Here is a 20,170-nt window from a genome sequence, read left to right on the forward strand (position 1 = left end):
GTTCTTGGGAAATAGGAAAAGGATGTGATTTTCATTAATAAATTGAGTTGCTTCAATTGGATACCCATGTAGGAAAAATTAAGATTTCCCTCACACCAATTCCAAGTGTATTATAAACATAAAAGTGAAAGGTAAAATAATAAAGCTCCTAGAGTACATCAGAAGAGTTTCATAACCTTGGATGTCGGTCAAAATTCCCTAATTAAGATATATAAAGCTCTTAACATAAAGGAAAAACTTATAAACTGGATTACATTAAAATTAAGAACTTCTGTGTGAAAAGACCTGATAATAGCGAAAAAGACAACTCATAGAATAAAATGAATTTATTCATATGTAACCAAAAGAGGGCATGTTCCTAGAATGCAGGGTTGGGCAAAAGTAGGTTCACACTTGTTCGTATGGAAAATAATACAGAAATAATATCAATAATATGAGAATGGGGGAGTAATGGGGGACATGGGGCGGGGGTGAGGGAGTTATATTGAGTGGGACACTTGAATCCATGTTAACATAATAAATTTAAAAATTTAATAAAAAAATAAACTGTGTTTCACATACAACTGTAAGCCTACTTTTGCCTCCCTCATATATTTTAAAAGCACAAATCAATAATAAAAGGATGGACAACTCCCAATATAAAAATAAGAAGATATACAAAAAAGGATATCCAAATATCCAATGAATGTATAAAAAAGTACTCAATCTCATTAATAACCAAGGAACTATAAATTAAAACAGCAATGTGATAATACTACATATCCATAAGAATGGCAAAAATGGAAAAGATTGAAAATACCAAGTGTTAGTGATGATGTCAAGCAACTGGGATTCGTATAATCTCCTGAGATGAAATGTAAAAATCATTTTGGTAAAACATCTGGCAACATCTACTAGGGATGAACATGCACGTAATCTGTGGTCCAGCAATTTCACCAACACATAGGTACAAGAATATTCATTGTACCTTATTCACAATAGCCAAAACTGTAACTAACCCAAATGTTTAACAGTAGAATGGATAGTGACAGAGTCAATTAATGGAATACTACACAGCAATGAAAATCAAATTACTATTAGCATCAAATGAATCTTACAATGATAGTGTTGAGTGAAAAAAAGGGCAAATACAAAAGAATATATATATATTATTTATATATAATTCAAACAAAAATATCTATGGTATTAGAAGTCTAAATAGTAGTAGCCTTTATATAAGAGGTTAGTAATTATGAGGAGGTCAAGAAAGACACTTATAGAATGATAGTAATATTTTGTTTCTTGTCTGTGTGGTACATAGGTTGATAGATTTTGTGATAATTCATCAAGCTGTGTAGTTTCCTCTTTGTATATTATATATATATATAATTAAATTTAAAGGTAAGTATAAATGGCAATATATTCAAAGAAATAATCCCTTATAATTTATAAAATCTTTTACATTTTGTCATGTTTTTCGAGGGACACTTTTGAATTATAGCACTTGTAATTCAAAATATACTTTTAATTTATAGCACCAATAATTCAAAATACACAAATGTTTATTTTCTCCCAAATCACAGACTTAAATGATGAAATACCGAATTTTAGCCAAGCATGCCACAATGGCTGACACAAAACAGCTGCAGCTAAATGAGAGCTAAACCACAGTAGTTTCTCCAAGTGGGAATAAACTCTTTAAAAATAAAATAAATTTAGTTATTTAAGCAAATTAGTTTTTGGTGGATTGAAATACTAAATTTTTAATGTAAAATTATTTTATATAACAAGGGAATAGTATTTTGGTTTAAGACTAGAATGTACAGTATACCTTTATCATTACATGAAATAAGTATATTTCTAGATTCTAATAATTTTCTTACCAAATAAATTAGTGCTGCATATGAAGCATATATTATGCTAGTTAAAGCAGTCTTTGCTGGAAAGGAAATGATATCAAACAAAGAACTCTTTTTGACCTGCAAAAACAGAAGATAATTTTCTTATTAAAACAAGTTTTCAATGTTACAATGTTAAGTTTTACAATGTTATTGAAAATTTAGAACTTAAATATTTTTTCCAAAGAAAGTCATCTACTTTAGATCTATCTGGATTTTTTCATATTCTAAAATATATTAGTTTATTTTTCTCCTTTTATAAGAAAATAGTCTCTTTTGCTCACCAAAACCTTGGCATCTATAATAAAATAAAATTTAAAATCTTGCATTTCCAATATATAAATTTAACTGTTTTACATTCACCAAGTGCTTGCTAGGAGGTGCTGCTGTGCATGTTAGGAAACCAGTCTTTGTTCAAATTCATGTAATCATCCTTTACAAAATTATTCATTTTTTCAATTAGGCAAACAGCAATCAAAATACTGAGCATTTCTTTTTTTTTTTTTACAGAGACAGAGAGAGAGAGAGAGAGAGGGATAGATAGAGACAGACAGGAACAGAGAGAGAGGAGAAGCATCAATCATCAGTTTTTTGTTGCGACACCTTAGTTCATTGATTGCTTTCTCATAGGTGCCTTGACCATGGGACTTTAGTAGACTGAGTAACCCCTTGCTCCAGCCAGCGAGCTTGGGTCCAAGCTAGTGAGCTATTTTTTTTTTTAATTTTTTTTTTTAATTTATTATTTATTTATTTATTTTATTTATTCATTTTAGAGAGAAGAGAGGGAGGGAGAGAGAGAGAGGAGAGAGAGACAGGGGGGAGGAGCTGAAAGCATCAACTCCCATATGTGCCTTGACCAGGCAAGCCCAGGGTTTCGAACCGGCGACCCCAGCATTTCCAGGTCGACGCTTTATCCACTGCGCCACCACAGGTCAGGCGCTAGTGAGCTTTTTGCTCAAGCCAGATGAGCCTGTGCTCAAGCAGGCGACCTCGGGGTCTCAAACCTGGGCCCTTCCGCATCCCAGTCTGATGCTCTATCCACTGCGCCACCGCCTGGTCAGGCTGAGCATTTCTTGGAGAGTAATGACCTGGTTGGAAATGTTAATCATGAGACTACCGAAGGCCAGCCTTAACCTTAAATCAGGGGTCGGGAACCTTTTTGGCTGAGAGAGCTATAAACGCCACATATTTTAAAATCTAATTCCAACCTGACCAGGTGGTGGCGCAGTGGCTAGAGCATCGGACTGGGACGCGGAGGACCCAGGTTCAAGATTCTGAGGTCACCAGCTTGAGTGCGGGCTCATCTGGTTTGAGCAAAAAGCTCACCAGCTTGGACTCAAGTTCGCTGGCTTAAGCAAGGGGTTACTCAGTCTGCTGCAGCCCCATGGTCAAGGCACATGAGAAAGCAATCAATGAACAACTAAAGTGCCACAATGAAAAACTGATGATTGATGCTTCTCATCTCTCTCCATTCCTGTCTGTCTATCCCTCTCTCTCTCTATCTGTCTCTGTAAAAAATAAAAATAAAAATAAATAAATAAAATAAAATGTAATTCCATGAGAGCCATACAAATGACCCGTGCACGTTACGCATTATCCAAAAAAATTTGGTGTTGTCCCGGAGGACAGCTATGATTGGCTCCAGCCACCCGCAACCATGAACATGAGCGGTAGGAAATGAATGGATTGTAATACATGAGAATGTTTTATATTTTTAACATTATTAATTTTTTTTATTAAAGATTTGTCTGCCAGCCAGATGCAGCCATCAAACGAGCCACATCTGGCTCACAAGCCATAGGTTCCTGACCTCTGCCTTAAATGATTGTGAAGCTTCAGAAACTGCTCTGTGCTCTTATCCAACATGCTTTTTTTTGAAATTTAGAGAAGATTTACACCAATAATGAATTTGTCTCTCAGTTGTTTTTCAAGCTTCTGGTAATAGAAGGTATCCCTGCTTAACATATAATAGTATAATATACCCAGTTTAAGGGGACTGTACTCTCACAGGCCACCTTTGTTGCCTTGGGCAGGATATGAAATGAGGGCATTAAGAAAACCGTCCCCTTCCCAGCCAGCAGTGCCATGGCACGTGGAGTTAGCCATGCTCCTCTAAAGTAAGAACCAAGCCACGTGATGGCTTTAGTAACTCCCAAAAGGTTTAGGCTGCAGCAAATCATGTAATTGCACAGCAAAAATGCACACAAACTGGAAAGAACAGTATGTATGTGTTCATTAAAAAGTGATTTATAACATTGAAAAACTGAAACAATGATAGAATGATATCTGCTCATGGTATAGTGCAGTCTTTTAAAATGTGCTTCCAAAGAACATGTGATAGCATTTCAATGAGCAAACATTTTTATGGTACTATGTCCCAGGTCCTGTTCTAAGTATTTGTTATTGTAATAAATCCTGTTTTTGCTTACTGCTGCCACTACTGAATTACAAACAAAACTGCCCATCACAATTTCCCTTCTCCTCTCTTAAGAGATTTATGGAATGCTAAAGCCAAGGACACTACCCAGCCTGGGAACTAAGAGATGGGTAGGAGCATGGGGAAGGCTTCTTATTTCCTACTTTTGAGGTCACACCAATTCCTAGATACAGGGAGAGATAGGGAGGGCCGGTTTTAGCCTCCTCTACCTATAAGTCAGTCTGGAAAAGATCCCAGCATTCCTGGCTTCTGGAAAGAGTTCCCAGGAAATAAAGCAGCTGTTGCTGTTTCCCTCTTGTTAGAAGAACCAAAATGATAGCACACCTACGAGTGCCACTATGAGGCTACAAGGAGACGCGATGCTAGTGGAGAGCAGATGCAGGCATCAGGAAGGGAAGCGGATATAATCCCGCACAGTGCTTTCCCGCAGAGTGAAGGTTATGTTTGTGAACATATAAGTGAAAGTAGAAGGTCCATATGCAATAATCAGTAGTCCATACATATACAATAAAATAAAATAAGGGGAGTCTGCATGCCTAAGAAGTTACTGTTTCTCTTTCACTGCATCTTTCTTTTTCAGATTTTGTCCTTCACCTAAAAGTAATTAAAACTGATTAGTTTCAAAATAAATTATGTATTTGATAGATGTAGGCTTCTGAATGATGAATCTGTATATTGCCTAACAGCACTTTTTCACCATTTTAATGCTTTTAATAAATACTTGCTATGCCTGTGACAAATCATCCCAGTAGAAAATCAATTTCCTCTAAAATTCATGTGGCTACTGGCAAGTAGTCATTTTTCAATTTTATGACTCACTTGCAACACATGTTTTTCATATTATAAGCTGCCCTGTGTCATCTTTGGCTTGCTGTGAGCAGGAACAGTGTGTGGTAAAAACTGAGATAAATACACAGGAGAAATTTGATAAATGGGAGGCTTTATTTAGATTGTCCTGGTCTATTTCAAAAGTTTTATCTTAACCTTGTTATATTAATTTTATGTTTTCTTATATTTAAATTAAAGTAGCTCATTAAAACCATTTCGATCTTTAACTAAATCTCACCTCATTTCATAAAGAATGGTGTTCATCTTATTTTCACTTATAATGAGATAAATCACAAAAAAGCAAACTATAAGTAATTTAGAAAATAAAGATCTACTTACAGATGACCTGCAGGTTAGAGAATTACCAAGCCCAACTTAGTTTATGTTCAAAACCACCTTGGTGAGGGATATCAGGGGAGTAAAGGGGAAACTAGCTCAGTGATTCACAATTTAGTACTGCAGGAAGTACTGATCACTGTTAAAAGGCCCAGAAAAAAGCACTTCCTGTAAGATTGAGAAAGCAACACGACCATGTCTTTGCATAGCTACCCACAGTACCCATGAACAGAGGGAAGACTAGCAGTCCACACACTGTCAAGAAAGTTCTTCGACTTTGTTTATCCCAGTATTAATGTCCTATGGGGTACTGATCTCGAATAAGCTCTTAATCAGGTGGTCCTATAAAAGCTCAAACGTCCCAACCTCTTGGCCAGACTGGAGAATTATGTCTTCAAGATTCCAGTAGTTCTAGGAATCATCCTAGGTCTTGAATCACACCACCCCAGATAGCCTCATGGCAAGCTCATCCAAGGACCTACAGAAGTTCCTGATATAGGTGAGGTTTACAGTTTAAACCCAAACTGGAGTCTGTCTTGGAGGATTAAGGGTAAGTAGTAAACTTTACTTAGAGAAGCCTCTGACCATCCTGCAAAAGGAACCACGAGTCACTGGGATCCACCTATGGCTCAGGCATTGTAGAAGCTGTTTTCTTCACTTTGCCGGCACAAAGTAAATACAGTTATCTCTAATGCCACTATATGGAAGATTCTCTCACAGGAAGTGCTCTCAGTCCTGTGGCCCTGCATGGCCTGCCAAAGTCAACAACTATGTCTGGGAACTGACGTGTCTTGGCTGAAGTCAGTATTCAAGCTGATTATCTAGGTCACTGCTGCAGCTTAGAGCAGCTGCAGGCTTCACTCAGCCAGGCAGCTTATGAGGCTAAGCAGATGCACCAACCATTCTGTAAGTACTGGTACTGAGGATGTTGAAAACCATTAGGATATTCTCCACTCAGTTTTCCATTCCTGAGGCCATTTCTAGAACCAGCAGATAGAGTCCTACAATCTCAGCCCTGCAGAACCAGGGAGGGTTTGGGTAGAAACCTGACTCAGCACCACAGTGTCAGGTGCAAAGGAAGTCTCTTTTAACAAAATATCCAGCTGGACCCTCCTGACCCCAACCCTCTGTGCTTGTGTTAAACAAGCCAACAGAAGCCCTTCAGGTCACCTGTATCAGTTGGGTCTTTGGGTGATTCATATTTAACACAAAATCTTTGAATATAACTTTGAAGATATCTAGGACCTTCTCTAGAGCTAATATAATTAACCAAAAAGGCCTGGGTAGATTGTTAAGGGAGGTCCTGTGATAATGTCCGTTCTCTAATTATCTCAAGGAGATCTTTCCTACAATATATACTTCATCTCAGACCACATCAAAGAGCTGAAACACTCTCCTAGTTATAGTCAGTGTCCTAATGAAAATATTTCTTTATTCCATGTGCCTGAGGGAGGTAATCTGCCTCACTGGTGGGCTCAGCTACATAATATCCAGCAGAGTTTGGGTAGAGCCACTGGAGGTGCTCCAGGTTCATCATGCTCTTGCCAGTGATGAGACAGAGCACATGAAGAGGACCTGTGAACAGACCTACAGACTGGTCAGCAGGCCTCTTACTTTCCTATGGAAAGTAGTGTCCGCCATGCATCCACCACAAGCCACATCTCCTTGCAAAGTAGTTCCTCATTGCACTCCTTTTACTTCTGCACATCCCAAAGCTCCACACCACAAAGCTCCACTTCAACACAGGTGGCCTGACGATTCTTGAAGGAATTTGTGTTGGAGTTCACAGTGGGAAGGCTGAACTCTGTCGCTTTGGGAAGTCAGCCAGGCAGCGTCCCAGGGCTGCCACATCGCCTCCGTGCCCCGCCTCTTTCTTCCTAGCACACTCTGGTACCATGACACACTCCGTGCACAGACCAGGCATTGACCCCCGCCACACCTCATATATTATTCTGTTGTTCCTTTGACTTTCCAGGCCATTGTCTTCACTATTCATACTTCTATTTTAGTCACCGCTGAGACTTTCAGGTTTGAGATATGTTGTTTTTCTTCTTGCTACAACTTAGTTCCCGCTCAGTGGCAATTCTGATTCTCCACCTGAGCTAATGCACCTTACGGAAGTAAGGCTTCTGCCTCATGGCTACTTTCAAGGACCCTAGAACCTCTGACCTAAGACTCCCCCCCCCCATCTCACTCCAGCTACTTACATTTCCTGAGCAAGTCATGCTCTCTCTTGCTTCAGCATCTTAATATACGCTGTTCTCCGGGAATGATTATTCTTCTTTACAAGGCTAATTTCTCCTACTTCAACTTTCAGGGCAGTATCACCTTCTGGAAAGCCTACAATGACTACTCTTTGGAATGAGATGCCCCTGTTGATGCTTACACAGTGCACTTGGCTCACTTGGATGATGTACTTGCTACACTCTACTAGCACTGCTTGCCTGCCTATCATCCCCACCACTCTTAGGCCAAGGACAGGACATCTACGAATTCCTAGTACCTAAACTAGTGATTTTACATGTCAAGTTCTCAATAAATATTTGTTGAATGAATGAAAAAGTAGAATTATACTTTACTTACTTCCAGAAACAAATTCAACCATCTTATATTAAAATTTGTAAAAGATACTAAAAAGTAAAGCTAAAGGACATCTGGTTCCAGCAACATGGCAGAGGTAATGGGGAACCCCACACACAGAAAAACCCTATAAATTCCACATAAAGTCATACACCAAAAATTTAATATAAAAGTGAGTTGGAAGGAAGGAAGGGACACCCTTGTGCCAGAAACAAAAAGGGAGCTAAAAGCTAGAGCAGTAAGTGTCTATGTCTCAGAAACTGAAGAAACTATTGGACCCTGAAATGATGATCGAGGGCTTGAGCTTAGAGACTGGGAATGAGATAATGCACATGAGATGAGGACAGGCCTCTGGGTGGTCTCAGTGCAAGTAGGGCAACTGCAGCCAGCAGTCCAGGAAGAAGGTGGGGAAGCTGGTCTCCACAGAGGCTGACATCCTCAGAGCACTAGCAGAACCCTCCAGAGCAGGGGTCCCCAAACTTTTTACACAGGGGGCCAGTTCACTGTCCCTCAGACCATTGGAGGGCCGGACTATAAAAAAAAAACTATGAACAAATCCCTATGCACACTGCACATATCTTATTTTAAAGTAAAAAAACAAAACAGGAACAAATATAACATTTAAAATAAAGAACAAGTAAATTTAAATCAACAAACTGACCAGTATTTCAATGGGAACTATGCTCCTCTCACTGACCAGCAATGAAAGAGGTGCCCCTTCTGGAAGTGCGGTGGGGGCTGGATAAATGGCCTCAGGGGGCTGCATGTGGCCCGCGGGCCGTAGTTTGGGGACCCCTGCTCCAGAGGGATAGTTCCCAGAAAAAAAAGAATTTATATTTTTAAAAACACCCCGTTGAAGAAAAACTTCCAGTTAAATAAAACTAAAAACACCAAAAGAAATCATCTACTATGAGTGAGACACAGTATAGATCGCAATAGTCAGGAAGATTAGCATCTCCCAAATATCTCAAGGAAAAATCTTAAAAAAAAAAAAAGATCATAAATAAGTATGTTTAAAATAGAGATTTTTAAAAAGAAATAAACTCATAAAAGATACTTTGAGAAAAGAATTAGAAATGGGGGTGGGGTAAGGGGGAGAATACCAAACAGAAGGTCTAGAAGTGATAAATATAATGTTTGAAATTTAAAGCACATTGAATAAGTAAAAGAGAGAACTGGTAAACTGGAAAATAGCTCAGAGGAAATTATTCAAGATACAGCAAAAAGAGATAAAGAAAAGGAAAAATATGAGGAAGATAAATAGACAAAGAATAAAATGAGAGGGTCTTAAGTATATCTTTAATAGGCATTCTAGAAGAAGAGATATGAGAAAATGAGAAAGCAGTAATATTTGAAGAAATAATGGCTAAGAATTTTCCAGAATTGAATTATTCTCATATTCAAGAACCACAATGATCCAACCTGACCCGTGGCGGTGCAGTGGATAAAGTGTCAACCTGGAACACTGAAGTCACTGGTTTGAAATGCTGGTCTTGCCTGGTCAAGGCAAATATGGGAGTTGACGCTTCCTGCTCCTCCCTCCCCTCTCCTCTCTAAAATGAATGAATAAAAATCTTAAAAAAAAAAAGCCACAATGATCCCAAGTGACCCAGTCTTAAAAGCATTTTGACAATAGATAATAAAATTGAAGATGTGTATCCTTCATGACCCAACAAATCCCTCTTCTAGATATATACCTGGATAATGTCTCACACATATAAATAGGGAGTCTTTTACAAGACTGTTGTGTCCACTAAGGCACTGTTTGAAATACAAAAAATTTGGAACTCACCTGACCTATGGTGGCACAATGGATCGAGCATTGACCTGGAATGCTGAGGTTACTCATTCAAAATGCTAGGCTTGCCTGGTCAAGGCACATATGAGACACAGCTACTATGAGTTGATGCTTCCCACTCCTCCTTTCCCACTCTTTTTCTCTTAAATCAATAAATAAAATCTTTTCAAAACAATTTTTTTTAATCTAAATTGTGCATCTGTTCAGGAATAAATAGATTTTTTTTCTTATAATGGAATATAACAAGTTAAAATAATAAATCCTAGCTACATAAATAAAAATGTCAAGTAAAGAAAAGGAAGTTTCAGAAAGATCAGTACAGTTTACCTTTTATATAAGTTTTAAATATACATAGAAAATAGGTGCATATGTAGTGAAAATACTAACATATGCATGGAAATGCTCACATCAACATCAGACAATGATTAACTCTGGTGAAAAAAAAGGGGGACAGTATTGGGTAATGGTTAATTATATTTCTTTTCATAAAGGAGATACCTGAAGGCAATGTGGCAATATATATATTACCACCAGATACATTTTGGTGGAACTTCTGATAAACTACCTTTTACATATTTTGAAATATTTTATTGATAAGGACTTAAAAAATTAAACCTATGTCCTAAGACAATTAGAAAAAGAGCAAAGGAGAAGAAATTTCATGTATTCAATTAATCTTGAATACATGTCAAAAGAGAGAGTCACAGTCAGCATATGGGCCTTAGACAAGTCATTTAATCCTTCTACCTGTTTCTCACATCTTAGGCTCCTGGAATAAGTTATCACAACTAAGCTCTAAATTTACCTGTGAAACTCACTGTCAGTCAAGGCAACAAGGTAAACACATTCTTTCCCCCCCCTTATTATTGGATAAAGGGAAACACAAATTCAACTGAAAATAGAGGTTATTCTTCTGCCACTGAATTTTCATGAGTATTGGAAGACAGTTCATGGATCCACCTCATTTCTGTACAGATTGAGTTTTCTGAGCAAAGGATATGGTTGAATGGCAAACAGCTTGGGAATAAAGTATATTCTTCTTCCAAAAAATATCTGGAGAGCTCTAGTGATGTTCCTCCCAGACATGTTGTTACTGGAGACAACCAGGAAGCACAGGGGAGTGTCCCCCATTGACCAAGAGCCTGCAGGGGGAGGTCCTTAAGGGCCAAACTCTAGAAAGATGAGTGGACTGGCCCAGAGAGCCAAAAGCTTCCAAGATGAATGGACAGGGTCAGAGCACTCCAAATGCTAGCAAAATAATGGGGTAGAGAAAAACCCCCTCCTCTCCGTACCCCTATTGAACCACAGCCTTGAGCGGGAAGGAGAGATGGCCTTTGCGACAGGAGTCTACGGTTCTCCCAGGTCACAGCACCTGAATAAACTGCCTTCCTTCTGCACCAGCACTTGCCCCAGGGGTTTGGCTTTGGTTGTGGCAGGCAGCTGAACTGGTTTTCAGTTACAGTGTCACAGGGCACTAAAAATAAAGCCAGACTCTCTTCCTACCCGGCTAAAGAGGTCTGCCTCTCTCTCTCTCTCTCTCTCTCACTCTCTCTCTCTTCCTCTCTTTTTCTCTGCTCCCCCTCCTCCAACCAAAGCCAGGCAGGCACACTAGCAACCGTATAAAAAAGCTGAATCTAATAATTTCAGGGTTCCTCTCCTGTGATGCATTACCACGTACAGGCACAAGTGACATTTGGCTCTCACACACTGCCCTGTGGGAACTGAGGTGTAGAAAACTGACTCAAGGTGCCACTCTGGTTGCTGCTTTGCGGTGAATGAATAAAAAAATCTGTGTCTCTGCAACAGGGTCTTGTGTCTCCTGTCAGAGTTGTGTGTGTGTGTGCGTGTGTGTGCATGTGTGTGTGTGTCTGTGTATTTGTATAACTTGTTAGCTTGTAAATAACATAAAAACATCACATCCTTTACAGTTCTGACGTAGCAAAAAGGAGCAAAAAGAAAGACTCAATAATATAATGAACTGTGTCTTTAAACACATCTTAATAAATACAGAAATAGTCTTCAAAGGACACGTCTTATATCAATCCTCTGTAAAAACTATGGGTCTAACAAAGCAAGGAAAGAAATGTCAAGGAAAAACATCAGACAGAAAGATATTTTAAAGAGAATTAAAAATCATACGGTTTAGCTGTTTCTTTTTGATCTAAAGATGCAGGAATAAGGTTTATTAGTGCTTAGACGGAATCCAGTGATTAACACACACAAATCTTTTTTTTTCTTTACTGTCTCAAATATCAGATATTTTAAGAGAGCCTTTTATAAATGCTGTCTCTGGCACTTATAATTGAAATATCTGATGATTTCTGAAAGTGTCAAAGTCTTGATTAGAGAGATTCCTGTGTAATGAATATTTTGTTGATTTTAGCCATCCCATCCATTTTGTCATCTTGAAACAACCCAGATCCCTGTTTGAGGACCTATCCTTGCCCAATTCGCAGGTCACGTACTCTGGATGGAGTTCCCATCTCCGCTCTAGAAATGCAGCAGTTAACTGAGGCCTGGGCCAATGAGTGATTCCCATTTCCCTGCTTTAGAGGTAAGCCATTCTTTATGAGCTCAGGGCTTGGCCAGGAATGCTGGGTCAAGGACTCCAATTCTTTTCTGCTGTAATTCAACCTAGAAGGATGAAGCCCTAGAACAGCTGCAAATCATCTTGTGACTATGAGAGAAATGTCAGTCTAAGAATGGAGTCAACACAGAGAAAGCAGAGCCAGGCGACAAAGAGAAAGAGAGAAACAGGATCCAGAATACATAATTTGAGTACCTGTATTCAGCTATGCCTGAAACCTTATTAACTCTGTATTGTTCAGCTATATGAACTAATACATCTCCTTCTTGGCTTAATGAAGCTTGAGCCAGGTTTTCTCTCCCTTCAACAAAAGAGTTAAAATTGATGCATCTGGGGGATGCATGTAAAATTGATACATGCCAGACTTGCAAGACTCCAGAGTTTTTGTAACAAACATTTAGAATGCTTTGAAAATGTCCAGATTGAAAAACCCAGAGTTCTGTGACATAAAGTTTAAGGGGGAAGATTGGTCCTGAGAATGTTTTAAGAACTGTTATCCTTTAACAGATTCTAAATGAAACAATGTAGAACATATAATTTGAAATATACCTGGGCATTGATAGGTTTATCAAAATGAGTTTTTAGTTAAATATACTCAATATGTTATGTCAATCAAAGATCATCTAGAAACATAGGTTATGGGGAAAATGGAAGAACATAATCATTTTTAAGGTTTGTCGTGGCATTTTAGGTTTGACATAAGCAGTAATATGTATGCTTATATTTAGAATGAACCATTTGAAATGGACAGGTTTATACAGTTCAATAACAAGAAAAAAGTCCACATTCCTTCCTTTTCCAGATTTATTTAAACTAGAGAATATACTGTTTTGTAAAACAGCCCAATCATTCATTTCTCTTATCCAAGTATCTTGTTTTACATATAGGACACCCAAATGTATGACATTTTTCAAATCTTGCCATTTCAAAACATTTCTATAAAAAGCGTTCATATCTTATGCAAATGCAACATTACTTACCTGCATGTTATATAGAGGCTGCTTTGGTGCATTAACTTCCCTCAGCAGACGATGAGATATGTTCCTTAACTCTAAAAGTCTACAAACCACCTGAGGCTGCAGAAGTTTGGCCACTGATTTGGAGGATCTGGATATGCTGTTTAATCCATGAATTAATGTTCCTCGGTTGATCTTGGCTAAAGCGACAGCCATCCTGATTTTAGATGTTTTAGGCACGGGTTCTCTTTTCTGGAAAAGAAGGCTTTGAACAGTGACTCGTGTGATTCTCCAGTGAATTAAAATCTACTTTAGGCAGAGACCAACTACCACATAACTGCACACTGTGCATATACTCAGTGTTAATATCCCACCCTCCATACAACTTATTGCCCTCACCATGTAGTTAAATCTTTCTATGAATATATGAATTTTTCCTTAGGATAACTATCCAGAGTTTAAATTACTAGTGTAAAGATATACATTTTTCATTTTTCTCGGTTTATTTTTTGCATTGATTTTTAAGAGCTTTCAAAAATAAATATTATTTAATGTTTGAATTATTCAACTAATCTTATTAAAAAGTTATTAATATTTTTCCAGTTTACTTTAAAATTTTTAAAGGGTAGAATATAGCATACATATATAATGCATAAAACAAATATCTTATAGACTAATCAACAAGCTTAGGAAATTTTTATTTCTAAAAACTTCAAAACTTCCAAGAGCATTCTGATAGAAAAAAATTATGGCATTACCAAAACACATAAAATGTAGTTCTTTCTCTGCTCTACCAGAAAAGGAATCACAGGGAAATTACTTACAATGTGGCCAGACTGCATTCCAGGAAATGGACAAGTACAGTTTTCATTATTCATTTAAATAAAGTTATGGGCTTTTCTGGCTTTTTAGTATAGCAACTTCGAATCATTACTTATTGAGTCTAAACATATAAGTACAAAACATCTTTTAAATGGACTTTTGGGTCTACAACATTATATATTTGTCTAAGAGCTAACATGCTGTATATTTAAAATGCCTCAACTTTTAAACTGAAGTAAACATTTTATTGTTGCTTCCATTCTCAAAGTTCAGACTTCTCTTATGGGTCATCATTTGCCAACGGAGATAAACAAAAGCTGTTCTAGCCAGTCAATGAGGATGTACATCTACAGTATCTGGTGTCCTATTATGTGGTTTAATCTGTTAACTTTACTGACAAAATCCTATTAGCTCACCTGTGGTCTAATATTGACTTCTACTAGTCAATACTAATAGCTGAGAATGCAATCTACATTGTGGGTTGCTACATTTGCTACAATTCCAAACCATTTTAGAACATAGCAATCCTTACAAGCAGTTACACAGTAGCTAGAGCAAGCAAAATACCATAAGGTGCAATCACTTGAGTATAATCTACTCCATTTGTGAACACACCCATACTGGGAAGAGAAATCTCATTGTCTGCAGTATCCAAAACTCCTGAACAAACAGGTTTGATTCCTCTTGTGACCTTATGCTTTGCTGCTGTCAGGGCCCAGGGCAGGCCACCCCAAAATATCCCACCATGGCATATTGATTATTGTGAATTAAAGTTACTTAAGAAATTGCTAGTGTAGCCAGACCAGGCGGTGGCACAGTGGTTAGAGCATCGGACTGGGATGCGGAGGACCCAGGTTCGAGACCCCGAGGTCGCCAGCTTGAGCGCGGGCTCATCTGGCTTGAGCAAAGCTCACTAGCTTGGACCCAAGGTTGCTGGCTTGAGCAAGGGGTTACTCAGTCTGCCGTAGCCCCCAGGTCAAGGCACATATGAGAAAGCAATCAATGAACAACTAAGGTGTCGCAACGAAAAACTAATGATTGATGCTTCTCATCTCTCTCCGTTCCTGTGTGTCTGTCCCTGTCTATCCCTCTCTCTGACTCTCTCTGTCTCTGTAAAAAATAAATAAATAAATAAAATTTGAAAAAAAAAAGAATTCTAACCTGTCTCTTTCCCTGTTCCCCCGAAAGCAGGAGATAAATCTCCTTCCTAAGTGAAAGGTTCTATCCCTGCACCTGGAGTCTAATGGGAGACACCCTTATCACCATTGTTAGGGAATTCAGGGCTGAGAAATGTGTAAAAACAGTCATCTTTTTACTAATTTACTACCCAAGCCTAGATTTTGCTTAGATCCCTCAGTAATAAGCACCCAAATCTAAGTTCCTTTATCTTAATTCTTCAAAAATTTCTTTGTCTAATCAATGAACAACTAAGATGCCGCAATGAAGAATTGATGCTTCTCATCTCTCTCCCTTCCTGTCTGTCTGTCCCTATCTGTCCCTCTCTCTGTCTCTGTCACAAAAAAAAATTTTTTTTGTCTAAAAGGTATAAAAAGCTGCCTGCATTGATCATTTCTCTGAGTATCATTTATGATCTGTATGCACACATTAGATTTGTTTTTTCTCCCGTTAATCTGTTAATTTTAGTATTAGTCCAGCCATGGGAACTCAAGAAAGATAGAGGAAGGAATTTTCCCTCCCCCACACCGGCCTGATTCTTCCTCCCAACTCCCCCTCAAGGTGGAGCAGCTAGAATAAGTTTGGTGTTGCTTCTGATTGCAACGTACTGTGCTTTCTCTCCTTACCATTTATAATCGTTAAGGAAAGAGCCACAGTGCCAGGGCAAACAGGGATGGGACTTGTGCAGTCCACCTTTACCAAAACCTCCTCTAGGTGGCCTCTCAGCGCTTTGCGAACACTTCCTTTCTGCCATTGCAAGCTATTAATTTCCTACAGTTTCCTCTCCTTATTTGCTAAGTTTCTTTACAAAATCTTGGTGATTGATCCATGTTGGCCTGGATCACTGACTTTATACATGCATTTCTGTTAACCAATCCTCCCCGCCCCCGGAAGTTAGAAGCAGGGAGGCAGTCAGACACACTTCTGTATGCTCCCGACCAGAATCCACCCAGCATGCCCACCAGGGGTGATGCTCTCCCCATCTGGGGTGTTGCTCCATTGCAGCCAGGGCCATTCTAGCTCCTTAGGCAGAGGCCACAAAGCCATCCTCAGTGCCTGGGCCAACTTTGCTCCAATGGAGCCTTGGCTGCGGGAGGGGAAGAGAGAGACAGAGAGGAAGGAGAGGGGGAGGGGTGGAGAAGCAGATGGGTGCTTCTCCTTTGTGCCCTGGCCGGGAATTGAACCCAGGACTTCCACATGCCCGGTTGATGCTCTACCGCTGAACCAACAGGCCAGGGCCTCTGTTAACCAATCTTAATTTCCCCAAACAGTATATTAGATTGATTCATTCAACTTTGCCCTGTTTTACAAAATCATCTTCCTAAATTATAATCTCTTTAGAAAAACAAGATTATTTGTAATTGATAATCTATTTATCAAAACTCTCCTGTAGGGTTCATATAATTTGTGTTGAGCAAAACATAGCATTTATTATACACAGTATTTTTTTTAATTCAAAGTGTATTACAATACTCCTTTAGTGCACTTTTTATTATCATTCTGATTTTAGTCTCATCAAGAATTTGTGGCTTTTTCCAACAAACTTAACCTATTCCTAGTAAATGTAATCTGTTTCTTTTAATGCTCAGATGGTTACAATTTGATGACTGTGCTTCCTTTCCACATTTTAATTTATTTTGATACCTTTTTAGATACCTCTAAAAGGATTACTTCTGACAACAGAATGTTTCTGACCACCTTCACTTCCCTGCCTCAAAACTTGGAATCACTTTGTTCCACAGAAGACTGTTACTGCTTTTAAGAATAGTATTAGGAACCAAATCCAGGCACCAGGGTATATATTCGCTGGTTCTTCATGTTTTTGAGAAGATGTGACAGCAGAGGATAGGCTACTTACATTCTTTTAGATGCAGAATGAGACATTCTTCTTTAAAAAAAGAAAAGTCACCAGTTTATGAGTTCAGTTAGTTATTTTTATATTAGCTCAATAGAAAAATTTAAATAAAACATTGTTTCCTCTTTTTGAGCTACCAGCCTTTTATTTTTGTCTATTATCTATGCTATATATTTTCTTACTGAACCATGTGTGTAAATTTAATGCTAACCACGAATTAAGAAGATCTCATTTCTTTTCCCTCTTTTTTTTTTTTTTTAAGCTCTGGGCCTAACTAAGCATCCTTAAATTGGTTGCAAAATACACAATTTTAGATTATTCTTTTTCTAATTCGTCATTCTCATCATGTGAACATATCACCAAATGTCAGAGAAGAATTTCCCCCCACCAGCACCTCAGAGACACGAAAGGTAGTTAAAGACCATTTACCGAAAGAAACACAGCATCCGTTAATCAGATTGGTTCAATAATCCTGCTGCAGATTTCTCTTTAGAGCTCCATTCTTTCAATATACAGGTATATCCTGTTTCCTATTTTCTTTTTTCCTAGAGCCACGCTCATTTCTCTATCATCAGCAGTTTTAATGCTGAACTCTGATTTCTATTATATCAGTTTACTATCCTATATATATAAAGCCAGCCTGTCAGCAAATCTTACTCAATTCTTTCTCTGAATAGCCCAGAACCGAACCACTCTCACTGTCCCACCAATACCCAGCGCATCACATCTACATACTAGGATCTCCTCCCCAGACTAGTAAATTAGCCTCCTTAGTGGTCTCCCTGCTTCTGCCCTGGATTACCTTCATTCTTTTCCTCAACACATCAGCCAGCGAGCTACAACTCAAACTTATATATCAACTCACATCTTGCTTTTCTGCTCAACTGCTTCAGTGTCTTTCTGGTGCACTTGGAATAAAAGGCAAAGTACATACAATGATCTATGAGGCCCTACAAAGGTAGTCTCTCCGTTACTGCTCTGATTTCCTCATCCTTTTCTCTCCCTTCCCTCCTCATTATTTGTTGAACTTGTTAGGTATACTCCCACCTCAGGGACTTTGCATTAGCTGTGCCATTTGATCCCTCAAGATACTAAGGTTCTCTTCCTCACCTACTTCAAGTCTTAATTCAAGAATCACTTTCTCAATAAGAGAACCCCTCTAGGGTTTTAACCATCAGTTGTTCTTACCCCTACCTTACCCTTACTTCATATACTCTCTCTGCTATATTTTCTCTTCTCCTTAAATCCTACCATTGATGTAATATGATTTTCCCTTGTTTACTGTGTTTCTGACTGACTAGGATTTAAGTTCTATGACAAAGTTCTATATCCATTTGGCTCATGTATCTTTCCCCAGTGCCTAGGATAGTGTCTGCACACAGTAGGTGCTCTAGAAGTGCAAGTTAAAATGAATGAATAAAGAGTATCAGAAAAAGATTACAAATTAATATTGATAAGTAGCAAAGAAACATGCCACATGTTAAATTAGAAACCACCAGAAAGTTTATAGTGCACAGTGCACTTTGTAACTTTCACAATAACCATAAGAACCAACTCACCAAAGATGAAAATATAATTGAATTATAGAACATTCTAGCTACAGTCCACCTCTCATTATATTTAGAAACCTTAATGGAAATATAAGTAATTTCCCGGCATTACTGGTGCACTGACAACAGTTTTTGTCCCACTTTTTTTTTAAGCACAAAGAATTCAGAAAAGTACACTGACATGTAAAATTCAAAAATTTTATATGGACTCTAGTATATTCTGTCTATAATTTTCAATTTTAAATTACAGAATAGAACACATAATCATCTTTCTTAATTACAACCCACAAAAACTGACCCTATTTACCACAAAAGTTTCCCTCATTCAAGTAAAAATCATCTGAATTAAAAACCTTTAATTCTCCAATTATAGTATGCATTTTTCATGAGTTCAATTTTAAAGGCGTACTATTTTAAGTACTTATATCATCTGCAATTTGCAAGTACAATTTTTTTTTTTTTTTTTTTTTGGCAGAAACAGAGAGAGGGACATATAGGGACAGACAGACAGGAAGGGAAAGAGATGAGAAACATCAATTCTTCATTGTGGTTCCTTAGTTGTTCATTGATTGCTTTCTCATATGTGCCTTGACCAGGGGGCTACAGCAGACCAAGTGACCCCTTGCTCGAGCCAGTGACCTTGGGCTCAAGCTGGTGAGCCTTGCTCAAACCAGATGAACCTGCGCTCAAGCTGGCGACCTCGGAGTCTCAAACCTGGGTCCTCCTCCATATCCCAGTCTGCCGCTCTATCCACTGTACCACCGCCTGGTCAGGCACAAGTACAAATCTTAAAAACTTACTTTTTACTAAAGGAAGTGCATGCTGAGGGTATTGGGGTCTGGGCTGGCTGTGAGGTGGGGAGTAGAGAGTGCAGGACTTCAGAACCCACAGCCTCGATCAAGACGCTACAAATTAACTTTCCCCAGCCCCAGAAAAAAAGTTTTCCTTCAAAATCTTTATCTATGAATAACTGTGTAATAACCATTAGTCGGGTAGATTCCTCTATAAAAATTCCACCATCATTCCCATCAAATATCTGTATTCTTGCTCCAGGCCAGCCAGATGGCCTTCTCCTAAATAAATAAATGCCTAAAATAATAATGTTTAAAAAGATTTATTTATTTATTTATTGTATTTTTCTGAAGCTGGAAACTGGGAGAGACAGTCAGACAGACTCCCGCATGCGCCCGATGGGGATCCACCCGGCACGCCCACCAGGGGGTGATGCTCTGCCCACCAGGGGGCGTCGCTCTGCCGCGACCAGAGCCACTCTAGCGCCTGGGGCAGAGGCCAAGGAGCCATCCCCAGTGCCCGGGCCATCTTTGCTCCAATGGAGCCTTGGCTGCGGGAGGAGAAGAGAGAGACAGA

The 20,170-nt window shown here is 38.7% G+C and overlaps 1 protein-coding gene across 1 annotated transcript in view; it reads right to left on the reverse strand.

The window, feature by feature from the left end:
- The window catches only part of SPATA9 (spermatogenesis associated 9), a 31,679-nt gene that overhangs the window by 8,097 nt on the left and 3,412 nt on the right, over positions 1-20,170 (reverse strand). Inside the window, exons 3-4 of the mRNA XM_066273855.1 lie at positions 13,424-13,651; positions 1,863-1,958 (exon numbers count right to left, since the gene is read on the reverse strand). Of these exons, the coding sequence (XP_066129952.1) occupies positions 1,863-1,958; positions 13,424-13,651 (324 nt within the window). The remainder of the gene's footprint in view (positions 1-1,862; positions 1,959-13,423; positions 13,652-20,170) is intronic.

The sequence above is a fragment of the Saccopteryx bilineata genome, chromosome 4, assembly GCF_036850765.1.
Source record: "Saccopteryx bilineata isolate mSacBil1 chromosome 4, mSacBil1_pri_phased_curated, whole genome shotgun sequence".
Classification (NCBI taxonomy): domain Eukaryota; kingdom Metazoa; phylum Chordata; class Mammalia; order Chiroptera; family Emballonuridae; genus Saccopteryx; species Saccopteryx bilineata.